The sequence below is a fragment of the Semicossyphus pulcher genome, unplaced genomic scaffold (assembly GCF_022749685.1).
Source record: "Semicossyphus pulcher isolate SPU_LCO1_2020_fin unplaced genomic scaffold, fSemPul1.0.p SCAF_10, whole genome shotgun sequence".
NCBI lineage: Eukaryota > Metazoa > Chordata > Actinopteri > Labriformes > Labridae > Semicossyphus > Semicossyphus pulcher.
In genome coordinates this window covers 8,938,214-8,956,554 of record NW_027211604.1, presented here as the reverse complement: position 1 = coordinate 8,956,554, position 18,341 = coordinate 8,938,214, and the positions used below count along the sequence as shown (strand labels likewise).

The 18,341-nt window shown below is 40.3% G+C and overlaps 1 protein-coding gene across 6 annotated transcripts in view; it reads left to right on the top strand.

Annotated features, from left to right (window-relative positions):
- Positions 1 to 18,341, top strand: part of npas2 (neuronal PAS domain protein 2) — a 40,531-nt gene that overhangs the window by 15,852 nt on the left and 6,338 nt on the right. For 4 of the 6 annotated variants that reach the window (XM_069667585.1, XM_069667601.1, XM_069667593.1 and 1 more), the window contains exons 2-14: positions 8,328 to 8,526; positions 11,275 to 11,331; positions 11,547 to 11,701; positions 11,866 to 11,957; positions 12,385 to 12,474; positions 12,827 to 12,947; positions 14,216 to 14,329; positions 14,469 to 14,587; positions 15,594 to 15,676; positions 15,761 to 15,867; positions 16,029 to 16,176; positions 16,262 to 16,346; positions 16,448 to 16,574. In XM_069667585.1, the coding sequence (XP_069523686.1) occupies positions 8,471 to 8,526; positions 11,275 to 11,331; positions 11,547 to 11,701; positions 11,866 to 11,957; positions 12,385 to 12,474; positions 12,827 to 12,947; positions 14,216 to 14,329; positions 14,469 to 14,587; positions 15,594 to 15,676; positions 15,761 to 15,867; positions 16,029 to 16,176; positions 16,262 to 16,346; positions 16,448 to 16,574 (1,354 nt within the window). In that variant the 5' untranslated portion in view covers positions 8,328 to 8,470. Of the gene's footprint in view, positions 1 to 1,391; positions 1,467 to 8,327; positions 8,527 to 11,274; positions 11,332 to 11,546; positions 11,702 to 11,865; positions 11,958 to 12,384; positions 12,475 to 12,826; positions 12,948 to 14,215; positions 14,330 to 14,468; positions 14,588 to 15,593; positions 15,677 to 15,760; positions 15,868 to 16,028; positions 16,177 to 16,261; positions 16,347 to 16,447; positions 16,575 to 18,341 lie in introns of those variants that run through there. The other 2 variants (XM_069667576.1, XM_069667610.1) reach the window with 2 other exon arrangements.

Here is an 18,341-nt window from a genome sequence, read left to right as displayed (position 1 = left end):
CAGATTTTGTTCTTTATTTGGCAGTATCACATTCAGGTTTGTCATAATATAACAATTAACATCTCCCATATACCTATTACAGCAAAACAACTGCTATTATCAGTATCGTTGTGGTGTTTCTGCCTACAGTTGTTAACATACTCTGTAGACTCTGTGGAGGCTGCTCAATTACTGTGGAATGATTAACACACTGGTGATTATGACCATCAAATACTTATAGGGCTGTTAAAGAGTCTAAAGTTTCAGCTCCCTATTATCTCTACATTGATCCTTAAAGTAAACAGATACTCTTTAATGCTCACTTTCAGTTGTCTTGATGCTTTAAAGTTTCTCAACGCGTGGATTTAAGCCGGCATTCGTAGCCATTTGTGTTATAATTTGACAGAAGCAAAACATTTGGAGCCGGTCCATTATGAGCCCTTGAAATTAGTCATGCAGACTGCTGACCCACATTTGGGACTTCAGCTGAGGGAAAAGGCAACCAGGAAGTTGTAAAAAAACAAAACAAAACAAAAAAATCATAGGAAGTGGGGAAGCTGCCCACTTGAGGAAAAAACTAAAACATTCAGCTTGTTGTTTTACATATGGATTTGAGTGACATCTTAGCCCCCCATCGAGACTCAATAAAGGTATATAAACTTGTAAACAGGGTCAGACAGGCTAATCTGGCTGTGTCTTCCAAGCAGGGAGGAGACACCCTTTACCCTAACATCCTCCACTTGTGATTTACCCTTTGACAGCACATCAGGGTCAGTCATACTCATTTTAATGTGCATTTTTCATCATGCCAGTCCCCTACTTTTCCTCTCTGGATAAATGTGGAGCTAGATTAGATAGATTAAATGCTACTTGTAATGCTTCCATGGCCAGGCTGTATTCAGACCGTAGCAGTCACAACTCCACAACATTATCACACATAAACATAGTTTTCCCTTACAAAGCTCAAAATGACATTAAGTAGGGGTGTTATTATGCTTTTAGCACGTGTTAAAGATTACAATGCGCCCCCTCCTCCCGGTCACTACAGGTTTCTCTCGGTTGTGTAGCACAGCCGACTGCTTATGCTGCTGCCGTCGTTAGCCCAGTATTGAGCTACCAGCTGACCTACTTTCTCTGCTCTCAGCCACTCGGTCCTGTTTACAAGCCACTGCCAGCGGAGGATGTGGAGTACAGTGCCTGGAAAATACACGGATTCAGCCCGCAACTAGCATAAAACCACGCACGGGGAATTTTATCGAGCGTTGCTGATAAATTAGCACTGCGAAAGCCGTTGACAGCACACCAACGGTTATTAACGGCACGTTATTAACTTCGGCGTTGTTATGCAATTTAACGCTTTCAGCGCTCTCTCCCGGTCAGTCACACGCTGTTAGTTGCGCTCACTTGCTATGCTTTAGTTAAAAAAATGACTACATTGCTAAAAGTAAAGTGTGGATCTTTAATTCAGCTGGAGACCCGGTGTCAAGGTACGTGAGATTTAATTTAAGCTTTCAGTTTTGCGTCACTATGACATAGGAGCGCAAAAATGTTGCCACTCGCCTGCACTGTTTATAACATCAAAGTTCATGAGTGACCTCTTTCCACATTAAAGCGAAAGTGGTAAACCGTATGATAACCCTCTTTCAAATCCTAGTTCATCATTTTCTACGAGACCCAGACTGTGTAGGCTGAAGGTGTATATATATTCTGTGTGTATTAGCAATGTTGCACACACAGTGCTCTTGAATGCTGCTTACATGTTTTCAGCTCACAGTTATCAAGTGCCCTGGTTACAAGGTTGAAATAACCTATTTTTTTCTTCCGTGCTGATGACATTTATGGCAAAACACTAAAGGGATTTTCGTCATTGTCTCCTCCCAGACGCCAGATAGCAAAATGTTAAATGTCACACCGGAAAAGAAATCCTTAAATAATTTCTCAGCAGGCTCAGGTCTGGCTGATGTTACCCAAGCTGGCAGCTTTAAGTCTGCTGGAGTTCATATTTCTCTGACTAACCCGCTGTTTTCTTGTTCATAAGGCATTTTGTGTTTCTCATTTGCAGCTACTTGTGGACAGAGAGGCTTCCTCTGTGTGACCCTCCCTGATCAAGTGTGGCAGAATTACTTGAATAGTATGTACATACTGGGAAGTTAAAGGGGTCACTGAGTGCACTCATGGGCCTTCCCACTGTTTTTCATTTGTAGGTGTGGGACCATTAGAGGTTCTTCCTGTTTGCTTATCATATTAAGGGAAGCTTGATATACACCAGAGCATTCTTTTAAATCAGGAAAAGATAAGTTTGTTCCCATATGTTTTTAGAAGTGTGGTAGATTTAAAAAGTATATAGATTTTTTTGTTATATGCCGTGTTATATGGGTTGTGTTGTTTAGGCTACATAGTGATTTGGTAGAGGTTGGATATCGCTGAAATTATCGGTTATATTTTAACATTCCATCATAATAATCATCTGACGGGAAAATAAGGCAAATCAGTGAATTCTGCACAACTATGATTAAAGATTATATGCAATGTGAGCTAAAGCAACCAGACCTAGATTCATGTTAACACAGACCTTTCCAGATTGACTGAAACTAAGCCTGTCCAGGCCCGGTTAATGTTTACCTGACAGCTTGAGCTGTCGGCTCAAAACCAGATGCAGGTGGAGGTGGTCAGGCAATGTAAACTTTTACACAAGCAGACAGTAGCAGTCACAATCCCAGACTCTGTGCTTGGATTAGCAAGTAGCTTAAAGTCATCGATCAGCACAAGAGCAGCAGAAACACTGTGAGCCCTCTGGCTGAAATACCATCGTCTTTTTAAGCTGGAAGAATTTTAACTTTAGCACGTAACAACTAATGGTTGTTGCTCTTTAATCCATCATAGAGTGAGATGGCAAAAATGTGGTCAACAATGATTAAGTAGTTTGGTGACTATAATCATTTGTTTCATTATGAGCCTTCAATCTGGGACTCTGTTATCCAGATCTTGCTCTTTTTTCACAGGATGTGAATGTCTGGCAGTTCTGTGTTTGAATATTGCTTTGCTGAATAATTTATCAACTATTAATGAAGCCATTATTTACTTCCGTTTAAAGTGTGCCTCTTTTCAAAGTAGTGTTTGCTTATGTTTCAAGTGGTTTTGTGGTTTTAATCATCAGAAATTGCCTGCAGCTCAAATTCAGAGTTTCTGTTTCAGTTTCTGGAGACTGCTGCCAATGTGTGAGCTGGTGGTTTTGGATGGCTTTCAACTTTTTTAGTATATATGTCAGTGGTGTGAGTCACCTTTACTGACCACTTCCCGTCTGATGATTAAAATAAAGGAGTAGGTGAGATCAATATGAAGTTACGATTTGTGCAGTGTTTAAAAGTTTCTATAAAATCGAGTGAGAAACTGTTAATCAACAAACATGTTTCTGACTGATCCAGCAGATTAAACACCAAACAAATCATGTTGACATTGAAGAAAAACTCGCTCAGAGGTACTAAAGAGATAGCTACCAAAAGTCTCATGAAAGATTCAAGAATGAAAAACTTTCTATCACATAACGGTCGGAAATTGTCTGAGGTCAGGGGCTCACAACTGACTTTGAAACATGCATTCTTAAAAACAAAACAAAAACATGAATACATAGTAATAAGTTTGCAAAGCTGCATTTAAAAGTAGTAGATGTCTATGTGACCTTGTTTGAAATAGAGGGAGTTTTGTGAGTTATCTTTTTGGTTGGCTCTGAAGTGACTGCTTGGAGAAAATGAAAGAAGAGGTGAAGGGTATGCAAAGGGTCCTCCGTGATGTCTGAGTCTGCCTTTCTGATAAATGGTGTAGTCAAAGCTCTGACGGTTGAAACATTTATTTAATCTCCCTCCAATAAAAACTTAAAGGAACTAGAAAATTCCTGCTAAATTAGTTATGACCTGGGTCTTTCTGGATACAAGGTAATTGTGCATGATGTAATTCAAATGAGTGACTTGTAGGATAAATTGTAGGCATGATAATTACACAGGTCTTGTACAGTATGATATGAATCAACAAAGTAGGTTTTCTTTAGTCATGTGGCTTTCCGTAGATTAAAGATAAACTGAAAGCTTGTGCGACGTATCCAGTCAACCCTGGCTAACAAATCACGAGGAAAGAAACGTCTTTGTTTGGCTCTTATCTACTGCTTGATTTAGACATAAAGATTATAAGGCAGGAAATGATGTCTTAAGCCATCTGTGTGACGACACTGAATAACATATCCTCGTATAACCCTCTGGTTGCACATATTGTGTCAAATAAATTGCGTAACCAAAACTGTGTTACATAAATTTATAATGAATCACATGACAAGAAATCAATGCAGCAGAAAATCCTGACATAACGAAGCTGGCAGGGGTGAGGGCCACACCTCAGTGACTGATGCAAAACAGGTATTTTGTCTGTGACGAACAGGTAAATATCAGCAGGCAAAATCTCTGATATGTGGACAGGCCTTCAACGAGCCGTGACTGTGGTGAAGTTACTGATAGTGTCCAAAACAAATGTTGCCATAACAGCTGTAATCCATCATTTAAAAAAAAGGCGGGAGTTTATAATCCGTATATGAGGATCTGTTAGATAATGTGACGGCTAGTATTGCAGATTTTGGGGGTTATTTGGTAAATAAATGTCCAGTTTAAAAACTTATAGTAGTGACAGTCCACGGTTAGAATATTTTCAGTGAATATTTAGACAATCACTAACTGTCCGTTTTACAATTAAGCACAATTTAGCATGCACAGCAATCTGTGGTTTCTAATGACGACATTGAAAGGCTGCTTGGATGTTATGAAATTCAAGACTGGGTGCGAACTTTAAATATGCTGGAGCTGTTTGCTTCAGGAAACCATGTTTGTGCAGTGAAATGAAAACTACTAAAAGGCAACATTATCCTGTAACAAGCCGAAGGATAAAGGTTCATTAATTTATGACACTGAAACTTTTTCAAGAAAAACACTTCTCTTCCTCTCACTGAGTTTCCTCTTAGAAGTTATGTGCAAAAGGAAAGGCTCTCATTTTTAGAGTAAAAGGGTCTTACCCCCTTACAGTAAGTTAACATACAGTTTGTTTGAACTTGAACTTGAACTTGGGGGTATGACTCCTGTCATGAGTTCAGGTTGCTAGTTAAAGGCTTTAAATACCCAAGGGCAGAGTGTAACCGGACTCTGGTGTTTTTTAGGTGTTAACTGTGCAAGGTGTGGTTTAACCCCGATACTTTCAAAGAATGCAGCCTGATATGTGAGGTTTCATTTTACACCGCTTTGCAGAGAGAAGTCATATATAAGTTAAAGCTGCATAAAGCAAGATGAATTTAATCAACATGCACCTGACACATTTTGTTACTGTATCAACATTTCAGGAGCTTTTTCTCGGAGGTTTGAGTTTCACGCTGGATCCCTGTAGTCTGTCTAAACAGTAGTCTGGCAGTACGTGCAGGCAGCACTGCAGCAAATGTACAAGTTATGTTTCTGATTAAGCATCAGCGCTTCCCTCAGTGATAGCAAATGTTTCTCTTCTTGATAATGAAAAGGATGTCAGGAGGAACAATAAAGTCCTAATGGGCCGAAAAAATAACGGCTTGAATTTTCTGTTTAGTATTTCGGTCATCAATAGTTCAGCATACCTGAGCATCCGCTGCTCTGGTTGCAAAGACTCTTCCTGCTGCATTTCCTGCTTTTCTTCTCCGGCCTGTTTGTGTGGACAGGGGAGGAAAGGAGGAGGAGATATTGGTTTGTTTACTTTAATTAAGAGTCTAAACAAAAGACATGTTTCAATTCAAGTAGTTTGTGCAATCCGCCGTCCGACTACATTGGACCTTAGAGCTAGCTTAGTGTGAAGGTTGGTTGTAAGTTGAAGAGGACATAAGAGAAAATATTGGGTGCATGAAGTCTACAGAACAATTTAAATTTTGTTGTTAGTGGATATAAAGCGCTTGTTAAAAATGTGGAAACGATTGTGTTCATTTTCAAAATCGCTGGAGATGGAGTAGAAAAGTGGTCCTCTTGTGTTTAAATCATAAACTTGTTAGGCTGATACACTGTTTCAAAAAGTTGAATGTTGCAGGATTTGGGGATTTTCTGGAAGGATTTTACTGTGAAGCTGTTACATGAAGTGTTAAATTAAGAGAGAGTCAAAAACAGCGATGCACCATCTGTTGATTCAAAGCAGGAACAGGAACATATGAGCATAAAAAACTGTTAGCTGAAGTGCTTGGTATTAAAGCGTACAGTCCATAAGCATTTAGATTGTGCATCAAAGATTAGGGAACATGTTTTGTTTCTGCAAAGCTAGCTTGAAATTTAGTAGTTAGTAGTGCCGAAGCCGGTGGTTGCCATAGGTTACACATATGCATAGCGTCACCCTGTCCATTAACGGAATTGGCTCCTTAGGTTTGTGACGTCTCAAACCTGCCAATCTGAAAACGTGTTGTTCAGCCTGTCCTTGGTACGCTGCAGTTTAAAAGCAGACAGGCCCAGCCATGGAGATGACTGCTCATGTTGTCCCTGATATGTCTGAAAAACAGCACATGGAGATGTTTACAAGGTTAAACACTTGATTTTCACTGGAGGGGGGCTTTAATATATCAACTGAAGCTGATTGTATAATTCTGCAATATGTGTTGACCTATTTAGGCCATAGATCTTGTCAGCAGTTATATGAGGCAAAACATGCCAGAGGTAGGAAAGTTTTTATCATGATGTGGCTGTTTAGTCATCCATCCATGCATCCACCCATTCATTAACTATATATACTGGAGCCAATCTTGCACTATGATATTGCACTAGTGGTCTGCGGCTAAAGTCTTTTTGGCTGGAGACCTGAAGTCGTTCTTAAAGACCGGCTGCATAAAGTCAAGGTGATATATAGCGTCCTTTTTGCCTGTTTCATAGCTCTGTGTTCTTTGTGTTTCCACGAGTCGTTTGTGCTCACTTCTTCCTGTCTCAGTTTACGTTGTTAAGTCCGAGTGGAAGAGTCAAATATCTACTATCTAACTACCCTCAACCGCTATCTACTCATTATCTTGCAGCCACTGCCACAGATGTTGGAATAAAAACTATTACAGTCAATACAGTGCTTTGAAAGTTATACTTAAGTTCGTCCATGAGTTTGTACATGCTATGGGAGAAGAGAAAGATTATAGGTTGTATTGAAATCTAAGATAAAAAGAATAAGGGTGCACAATATTATTGGCACATTATCGGTATCTGCAGATTATCGGCAGATATGTAATTTTTCTGCTGATATTTTCTGCCAATAAAACAACGCTTTAAGTATGCCTAATGCTCGATGATTCAGCTTGACGACATTAGCTCAGTGCTAGTGTGCGCACGCACTGCCTGCACCACGCCTCTTCCGTCAAGCGTGAAGAAGGGCGCACATGTGCCTAGAGTATCGGTATCGAAATCAGCAATCGGCAAAAAGGGTTGGAAAATATCGGCATATTGGATATTGGCAAAAAATCCAATATCGTGCATCCCTAAAAAAATGATTCTTTCATTTCAGTGTAAGAATTGACTGTTCTTCATTTAGGGGCAAGTAAAGAAGTCAAATGCAGCATGCTGACACTCACAGTTAGTCTTTTTAGTTAAACAGAACACTTATAATGTTGTCAGTATTTAATTATTCAGGGGTGCACCTCATCACTTTTAAATTTCCATGAAAGTATTCCCTCTCTGACATTTTAATTGAAAATGATGGAAAAGCAATAACCGGTACTTTCCCCCGAGGCGTCTTGTGCACATCACTCAGTTTGGAATAAAGACGAGCCCACAGAACTCTTTCAGACAGTTGAAATTAGGTGATGCAGATGATGTAGGTTCTGTTAACCACATAAAGAAAAAGTATATTATATATGCAGAGAATTTATTATATAAATCAAGTCTTCACTCTGTCAGTGCTTTGGTATATTATAGAGGTGCCTGCTCCCAGTTCTTTAAGCCTGCCTGACACACAGGATGTGAAGGAGGTGGATGGTCCACACGCTCTTTCTTTATGCCGGGTTATCAAAAGAGGTTTCTGTTTCAAACGTTTTTCTAGGTCAGGGGAGCTCCTCCTGTGCAAAAACACTTCTTTAATGATGGAGTACTGTACCCAGGTAGCAGCTGAAGATTGTTCCTGCACTTTACATTGTATTATTAATGATTACTCAGCAAAACACATACAGACAAGGATGGAGGAGAGGTGCTTTTAACAGATAAATGGAGCATCTTCCTGTATGTTTCTTTTACGCAGCTCCCTAACATCATGTTAACATGACTTTGTGGAGCACAGTTGTTATCTCAACAAGATGCCCACTTTCAGGATGCTGTAATCGTTTTTTTCTTTTGTCACAGGTTTTGGTGTTTCTTCGGTGGAATCGAGGAGGCGGTGGGCTGCTGGTCCCCGGTAGGTTTTTCCAAAAGTCTGTTCAGACGAGGTCAGCGCGGATGGGACTTATAAGACTGCAGAAAGGGCCTGGTTGGGAAAGGGAGTGAGTATGGACAACCTTTCGGACTTCGGTGGCTCCTGTCCATCCACACGCAGGGAATGGGAGTAAGTACCAACAACTTAATCTTTATTTTTATTTAGTCTCCATGTGCAGCATTTTATATCAATAACTTCTCGTAAAAACAACTTTTAAATTGTTCACGATAAAGATGCAGCATTTGTACGAACAATGAGAGCAGAACCCTGAGCTGGAATATGTTGTATGAATGTAAATGTTGACGGACATACACACTGGTTAACTCAAACATTGTCCTCTGTCATATGCAAAGAGTTCAACTGTTGCTTCTTTTTCAGAAATGAAATGCTTTGAGGCTTAAAGAATACACTGGTATACTATACCAGTGTGTATGTCAGTTATCTAGCTTGACAAATAGCTTCACTAACATGACAAACGTTGTTGATCTGTAAGATGCTGGCAACAAGCTACTGTTAGCTTGTCTGCTATCGCAGACGATTTGCCAGTTAGGCAAAGTAGCAAAACACCGTTGAGTAGATAACATCAGCTAACTCACGCAGATTCCCGGGGCTGATCTGGCTGCTAACTGAGTAATTTGCCGTTTGGTTATGAAGCACAGTGCCAGATCCATGCAGTGTAGTTATGTTAGAGCTAGTTGGCCAACCTTAGCATGCTCGCTAACGTTATGACAACAACAAGTACTATCCGAGTGTGTATGTCAGTGTTGTCTAGCTTGACAAATAACTTCGCCACCTAACATGATATTAACGTAATATGACAAACAGTGTTGATTTTGGACAACATGATGCCAGTTAACATGACAACAACATGACTTATCAGTGAAAAGTAAACCCGATGAGTTCCAAGACTGAGCATGCTCAGTTTCGTGTGTCTTTGGCAAAAACCCTGGATGCTCGTTCATGCGAGCGAGTGTCCGCACGAGCGCGCTCAATAAGGTTGACTGCAGCTCCGTCAACGGTCGACCGTGTCGCTAGGAATGAGGATTTTCTGGAAGTTATAGCACCTTTAAATTGGGAAGTGTCCTCCTGCAATTACCGTATATTGCCATTAGGGGGCACCCAAGAGAACGAAATGGAAATCTTTGAGATTGTCTGTTTAAACATCTCTTTTGTCTTAAATTTCGTTGCACATCTTCCGTTCTGAGTAGTGCCAGAGGCTTCTTTTGGCTCGCTGATTCTGTTAAAAAGAAACTGAAACAGTTCATGTTAATCTCTCCTTAAAGTACCTCAGTTGTTCCTCTTCATGTAAAACAGTTTCATGTTTCAAAGGTTGGCTTATTTCTTTCATTCATCAGTTGTGAATCAGAACTCAGTCTAAAGATGTCCACATGTACTATTCTTTTAATAGCTGCTGAGCAAAACTGTGTGCTGCACAGATCTAGTATTATTATTTCTGTGAAATTAACGGTGGTGATAAAAAAGGAGCCACGCTGCTTGTCAGAAAGTCTGAGTAGATGTCAAACTACAGCAAAGTTACTGTTACAGAGAAATAGATTAACTATGTATTAAGGAAGAGGAGGACAGGAGACAGGTCTTTCAGGTGAAAGTGATTTCTCAGAAGGAGTCAGCCATCTCTGATTTTTAATTAAATGAATTTGCCGATCAGCTTTCATTTGTAAAGGCCAATTCTTAGAAGTCATTTAGTCTGAACAGTTGATGAAGTCTGTCTCGTGCACTTTAAATGATTCTCCAGTTTGAGCTGGAGTGTGCCACAATTTCTAAGCATCTCGTTGTGCCATCTGCAAAGCACAGAACATTTCTCACAGATGTGAACAGGGCACTTAACTTTGCAAAGGGTAGTGAAGCCTTTGAATAAAATCACTGTGCAGCTTTAATAATACTGATCCAAAACAAGTTACACTCACGTACGGAATCAGATAGCACATCTCTTTTTTCTTACTCGGAAAACTCCTCGTTAGCTTGCCAGGCTGATGCTACAAATTTCCTTTCACTCTTCTTCTTCTCTAACTGGATCCCAGTTTGTGCAGACAACTGGTACACTGAAGGAGAAATCTTTTAAAATACATTAACCCAAGCCAATAATCATTAGTGTTACGCAAGAAAACACTCCAGACACAAACATCTACCCGATAAAGCATTGGGATTCAGTCAGCAGAAGTCTGGTGGCTCTTTCTCATTAGTAACTTTCTACTGGCTGTAATCAGGTCAAAGTCTTTGGGTGAGGCCATTTACATATACATCAGAGCCTTATGACTGATTATCTTTGAACCTTAAAACATCCCCATGTGCTGCTCAGGCCTCAGATAGTAAAAATCTACTCGCAGTTCTGTTGTCGTTGATGGAGCAGTAGTGACATAAAAGGTGATTCCACGCAGTCAACTTTCAACTGCCATTCTTTGTGTTATTATTAGACGGAGCGAGCCAGAGAGTGCCAAGACAACATGAACCAAATATATGCGAGAGTTGTTTACATGAGGCCACAGTGACCTGTTAAATATGGGAGAAAGAGAAGGCACTTTCACTGAGTTATTCCAACAGAATCATACCATAAACAGCGAATTTGTTTGTCTGACTCGTCGCTGAATGAGGCCTTCTACCCTTAAATCGTTTTGCCCAAGATGAAGGTTAATGCTCAGAAGATATTTTGACATGTCAGTGTGGAGAAAGAGCACGGGTGTAAATGATGGCTGAATTCTATTAAGCTGTTTCTGTCCCAGTGTTCTGGTGTTGCGCAGACTGTCTCACTCAAGTCGAAATATCTGCTGTGAAGAATATCTCGCTGTTTTCAGCCATGTTTGATGACACTGTTATATTGTCAAAGAAACTACATTTACCATGTACCTCTTTGTTTTCCAGCACCAACAGCTGCGTGGAAGATTTAATGGATGAAGATGAGAAAGACAGGGCAAAAAGGTACTTAGGCCCCTCTATCGTCTCTTTCCCTCTCCCTGTTAGATCATCTATTGTAAACAGTTTAAATTCCTCTCTGTCTGCAGCTACATGTGTCCTTGTCTCTGCTAGCTTTTGGATGTACAGCCTGAACAGGATAACTAATTCCAACAGTTTCCTGACAGGCTGAGCTTCCACCTGTTATTCCGCAGACTTCTAAATGTTCTCATGTGTTAAAGGGCATCTCGTAACAAATCGGAAAAGAAAAGAAGAGACCAATTCAATGTGCTCATCAAGGAGCTATGCACCATGCTGCAGGGCCAGGGCCATCCACGCAAGATGGACAAGTCCACCATTCTGCAGAGAACTATTGACTTCTTGCAGAAACAGAAAGGTAGGAACATGTAATGTCTTATATATGCTGCAAGAATTCATAGTTAGCATTTTGACTGACTTTATAAGAACTATCTCTACTTTCTTCTTTAAGTCCTGAACTAAAATGCTACATCTCAGCAGAATTTTGAGATTGTCTCATTTCCTCATCCTTGTGTTTTTCAGACATCACTGCACAGAACGAAACCTGTGATGTGAGACAGGACTGGAAGCCTTCGTTCCTCAGTAATGAGGAGTTCACTCAGCTAATGCTGGAGGTAAAGCTCAGGAGGATGTGTTTGTAGAGCAGCGCAGGTCGATTAAGCCCTGACATTGACTGATACTGATAATAAAAGGAGGAAACATTATCCCTAAAATGCCCATGGAGAGCTGGCAAGAAGACGTGATGAGGAGTAGATTTTTTTAGCTGGATTATATTTCTTACTGTTGTACAACTTCACATCTTTTCCACACGATTATCTGGAAACCTTGCTGCAAATGTAACAAGTCCCTAGCTATGGCAGGAGAAGGAGGCGCTTTGAGACTAATAGGGCTAAAGTTTATGATTATCTGTAATCACATGCCAATATAATTATTTAATGATTTAACTACCACAGATGATGATGATATGTAGAAATGTCAAGGTAAAGGTTTTCCTTCACATTCTGAAACACCTTATAACCTTCTGTCTCCCTTTTCTTACAGGCCTTAGATGGTTTCTTGGTAGCATTAACAACAGACGGCAATATCATCTACGTTTCTGACAGTGTGTCTTCACTAATTGGCCATTTACCGGTAAGTAACAAATCTGTTCTCTTGCTAACATTGCATCGTTCTGTTGTTGTCCTTTGTATTTATATCGTTGCTAACTTTAGCTTCTGGCTCATCAAAACATCCAAACTCTTTTATCTTTTATCTTTGACTGACATGAATTGGTCAATACTTGACTTGTGCTTATAAATTGATGTCTTCAATTAACCTGATCTGAAGCAGGACATTGTATGCAGTTGTGTCTGAATGCATCTGAAGCCAAATTTAAAGCTCTCAAAATAACATCCTCTAGTGTGCAACCCAATTTCTGCAGCATCATTTTTGCCTACTATGCAAACCCAACTGACCGTCACACATGTCTTCTGTCTTGAACCAGTCAGATATGGTGGACCAAAATATCTTGAATTTCCTCCCGGAGCGGGAACATGGCGAGGTGTATAAGCTGCTATCATCCCACATGCTGATGACTGACCCCATTGCTGCTGACTTCCTGGACAGTGAGTATCCTTCTGGGTGACCTCTCTGTGCACGTCTGGTCCCTGTCTGTTTCCGTCTGCGCCTCCCATATCAGGAGGCCAAAAGTTCAGTGCTGTGGGAGAAACACTGTTTACGTATTTTTGAGTGTCTGTATATATATATATATGTATATAAATAACTTTGTTTGAAATGCAACTGACACTAATAACATCACCTGAGATTCTTTATTTAGAGCAGGTTTCTGCATTGGGACCAAAGTTTATAGGATTGCTGATTAGTGTGTTTCTATGATTAGCCTTTTAGCTAATAATAGGTGCTAGCTTAGTATCATAGTTAAGGCTTTAAATCGCTGTTATGTTAGCACAGTAATCCAAAGCAATGTAGTAACTGGGGCTCAAGGCTCTGACCTTAATCCTGTGTTACTATTGGACTTTTCTAAGGAAGGGAGATGGCGAGGCTCGCTCTATTCTTAGAAGCCTAAATAGCAACTGTCACAGAGCGTTCTGGCGTGTTCATCACGTCCTGAGCACATTTAAACGACACCAACATCCATCTTTTGTCTCCCGTGCATTTAAAGGATTTTCTATCTTTTTAAGCAAAATCACTGCACAGGTTGTTGTGAATCATGTTACACAAGCAGGGATTTTAACATTCACCAGCCTTTTTAGGGATTTGCTGAATTCCTGTAACCCACAAGTAGTGCCAGAGCTATCTTGACCCATCCACCCAGAACTTTTTACATTTCTGAGCGTCTGTGGAATTAATCAGCTGCCTGTATCTGCTTGCGAATTGTGCACATTTCCACAGTAAATCTGCAGGAAATGTAAAAGTGGAGGTCAAAGTGCTCCATTAGTAAGTTTCTTCTTCAGAGATTTGACATTAAAGAGCAAAGGAAGCTTTAAGTGCGTTTGTTATGCTGTCAAAGTCATGAATCTGCTGCTTTGACTCTCCCCAAAGATGTAAGATTGTATTAATGAGTGTATTAAAATATTACATAAGCAGTATGATGTTTCTCCCCCTTCAGGCGGTTTGAATAAATAACAGCACACATCATCTTTTTGTCAGATATGTTAAAATGCGATTAATGCAAGGCTCCATATGATTCTCCTCTGCTCTGTAGTGTCTGTAGATCCTCCATTCTGTACTGCAGACCTGTAACTGCACAGCTTTCAGTGTAATGCCAAACACCTCCAGGGTCAACGAGCATGTTCATTAAGAACTTATGAACTAATTAAAAAGACGCACCTATACTGCATTTTAAACATCAAATCTGCTGGTTTTGTTTCAGGTGATGCACATATTGAATTTTGCTGTCATCTAGCCAGAGGTAACATTGACCCAAAGGAGCCGCCTGTATACGAGTATGTCAAGTTTGTTGGAGATTTCAAGTATCACAATAATGGTAAGAATTTTTATTATCTCCTTTAATTTTTGCATTTATTTATTTATTTAATTAAAACAATTTAATGATATACTTATGTTGAATGGGTTCAAATTAAAATAGGTGTCACAGCTTACTGTATGCCCTCCATGTCACACAGTGCCTACATCTTCTTGTAACGGACTTGAACTGACGTTACCAAGAAGCCTGCAGTCGTCGCTGGAGGAGCAGGTCTGCCTCATTGCTACTGTACGATTAGTCACTCCACAGTTTCTAAAGGTGAGACCCGCTTTGATCTTTAACTTTCAAGTGTCTGTCTCTTACAGTTTGTGTCACACTTGTGTGTCATCAGGATTAAACAAACATAACCAAAAGCATAAAATCAATGAGCTACACTTTATGATAACATGAGGGAGATATGTCAAACCATTTCCGGAGATGGATTGAAGCACGCTTTGTACTTTCCAGCCATCATTAGGGTACATCTGATCCCAAAGGTGAAATCTGGACACTTGGCAGATTATCGTGGTGAATTAAAGTCTCCGTCCTAGACCTGACACCTATCTGAGATCTTATACCGCTGTGATCAACTCAGGTCACAGCAACGGTTTTAAACTTACCAAACTTCACAGCAAAGTTATAAAACAATACAAATGTGCCGGCCAAGACGAGATTAAAAAGGCTGGAAGCAGCATGTTATGTATGACAGAAGCAGTTAGGATAGTCATGTAAAGGTTGACATGTGACCTTTTTCAACAAAGAAACTAAAAATGGAAATGTTTCTCTTGATTTCAACGTGACAGGTTTTCCACAGCGATTTTTTTTCCACCATGATTTTTCTGTCTTTAAATGTGCTGGAGCTCAGAGAGCAAAGGTACCAGAGGAAGCAGATCTATTGGACAGGCTTCAACCCTCCCCCACTACTTATTCCAAAATGTAAAAGACACTGATTACACTGATTTGCCAGATGGAATGACTAACAATAAAGTCTGGACCATATGGCATGGAATATTTCCCCCCACAGATTCTCAGACACAAGATGAAACCATTGAAAATTCAAGTTTAATCTGCAGTTTTTAACATTACGCTTTCCTCCACAGACTAGATGTGGTTGTAATAAGCAGGATAGACCTAAAAGGTCAAGGTCACAGCTATCAGACAATATTCAGATCATGCAAAAAGTTCAGATGATTTTAAAGTATAATGAGGCACAACTTTTACCTGCTTAATTTCTTTGCTGCTTTGCTGTGAAACTGCTAATGTGACTGTCTCACTCTGTTTTCAGGATTTGTGTAATGTGGAAGACCCCTGCGATGAGTTCACATCCAGACACAGCCTTGAATGGAAGTTCCTGTTTTTAGATCACAGGTAAAACGATTGTCATGATTCCTGTTCCCATCAATCAGCAGTGTAGTTTCTTTCTTACATGTTCGTTTCCTTTCTCTGTTTCAGAGCTTCACCGATCATCGGCTATTTACCCTTTGAGGTTCTTGGAACTTCTGGCTATGATTACTATCATGTGGATGACTTGGAGCTCATAGCTCAGTGTCACAAGCAGTGTAAGTAACTCTAATCTTCTGCTATCAGCTGCTTCATCAGCAAATCTAGGAATCCATCTAGTCACAGGTTACATGTATTCTTAATCTGTACTCCACAGACAAAAGCTTGCCCCGTGACACCTGATCAAAGCACTGATGTATTGTCGTTTGTCTCTCCTCAGTAATGCAGTTTGGAAAGGGTAAATCCTGCTACTATCGCTTCCTGACCAAAGGGCAGCAGTGGATTTGGTTGCAGACTCACTACTACATCACGTACCACCAGTGGAACTCCAAACCTGAGTTCATTGTCTGCACACACACTGTTGTCAGGTAGGCCTGATTGTCCTTCTTCGGGTTTCTCTGACGTCTGCAAAGTTAGAAACACTTTCCTCACATCCTTCTGTTTGTGTTCCAGTTATGCTGAAGTGCGAGCTGAAAGGAGGAGGGCGTTCGGCTTTGAAGAGCTGTCTCCACCTGAGATCGCTCCCTCCTCAGTGAAGGTAACTGCCCCTCTATAAACAGAATGTGACATTTACAACGTCAGTCTTTTATGTGAGCAGAGAATCGGGCCCTCTGTGTTGAACGTCTCTCTGTGTTCCAGGCTCAGGAGCTGTACTTGGACATCTGCTCCACACTGGACCCTCCGCGGGACAGAAACAGCGGCGCACGTTCGGTATCCTCCCACAGCTCCCGGAAGTCCTCCCACACAGCGCTGTCGGACTCTGCATGTGAGTCATCCTCTGCTCCCTAAAGGGCTCACTCACTCAGGTCAATATGTACTGAAACGCTGCTCCTGCATGGCTGCAGGAACTGTCGTGTTACTGTCGTTAAATTGTGACGCTTTCAATTTTGTCACTTATTTGTTCACCAGAGGAACAGTGACATCGCCTATTTTATATTTGGAATTAAGTTGCTTTCCAGTGGAATAAAACCTGAGGAGACTCTGTGATCTGAGTTAAAATCTCCACGCAGACCAGAAGTCAATAAAATATCTACTTTGATATACGTGGGTGACAGAGCTGTGATGAAATGTTTCCAAGGCTTACTTTAGCCTGTTTGTTTGAGCCTCCAGTCTCTCTGACTTCAGCTGCTCTTCCACCCACCGTCTAATCCACTAAAACACTCTACCTCCATCTGCATGTTGATGAACAATACACAGCGGCAGATTGATTACAGCACCTATTCATAAACATGGCGGCTGTCTTCCATTCACCCACACGTTTATTCACTTTCATTATTTTCAGAGACATATTCATAAAACTCCATCTGTCAGAAAAAGAGTTTCTGTGCTTTTTTCATTCTGCGTCGGCTACAATGAAATAATATCCGCTGAACGCATCACAGTTTGTGGGTTTAAGTCAGAGGCAGAATGAGGTGGCAATCAAGGGCTCGTGAATCAGCAGGATCTTTATATAACCCAAAAATAAATGCCTTTCATAATGCTTTTTACCTCCTAAAGACTGTAGTTACTCTGTTAGGAGAAAAAACACAAGAGACTAGTTCTAAAAAGAAATGTAAGCTGTAATTTAAAGGGAGATTCCACCAATTGTACACATAAAAAGTTTATATGCAGGTCTTAGGAAGTTTTACTGCGTATGTTAAGAAAAGGGAGCTGCACAAAATCTTATAATTAGCCTCAGGTGATGTCATTTGAGTCAATATCCATTCAGGACTTTAAGTTTAAAATGATCTGTAGGTGTGGAGTTAGGAAGTAATGTGCTTACCAGACATCTGTAGTCTGCTCCTCCTCTCTGCTTGAGCTTAGCAGCTCATGACTTCATTTGCCGCTAGAACAACACAGGCAAATCCTTGGCCAAACTGTCAGCTGTTGAGTTGCATTGTGGGTAATGTAGGCGGCAGGTTTTAAGAGAGACAGGCATGGAATGAGAAAGATGATATCTCTGGTTCTGCTGCAGCAATTTTGATACTTTCAGAAGAATTTAGACACATGTTCGAATTAAATTGTGTGAATGTGATTAAGATAAAACAGAAACATTCAATTTGATAGTAACAGGAATCATGCAGTACAGTGTTTGTGTCCTTAGAATATACATCATACTGTATGTTTCATCTAGTTACAAGTTTTTTCGTGTCATGTTTTCCAAAAAACTAAGGTAGAACATAAAAACAGAAATTTCTGAATGATATTTTTCTGCATTTATATTAATATCATTACAGCCATTTCACGTAAACAAACTGGTTATCAGGCTTTTCAAAGTAAAGGCAGTCAAATATGGAAAAACACAGCAAAGACACAACAGTCTGTCTTATCTTTGAATGAAGAATATTGAATTCAAACTAAACTTTAACAAAGTGAGGAGGAGTTTGAACAAAAAATGGACTTTAGAAAGTGAGGGGGCAGCCTTTGTGTATAAAAAACATCGACAGTGGGAGTGTTTGAAGCAAGATTTTTGGACTTTTGATTTGCAGCCAAACAAATCTTTAAAAGATCTCATGAAAGCTGTCGTTGCACCACCATCCACAGCACAGAGCGG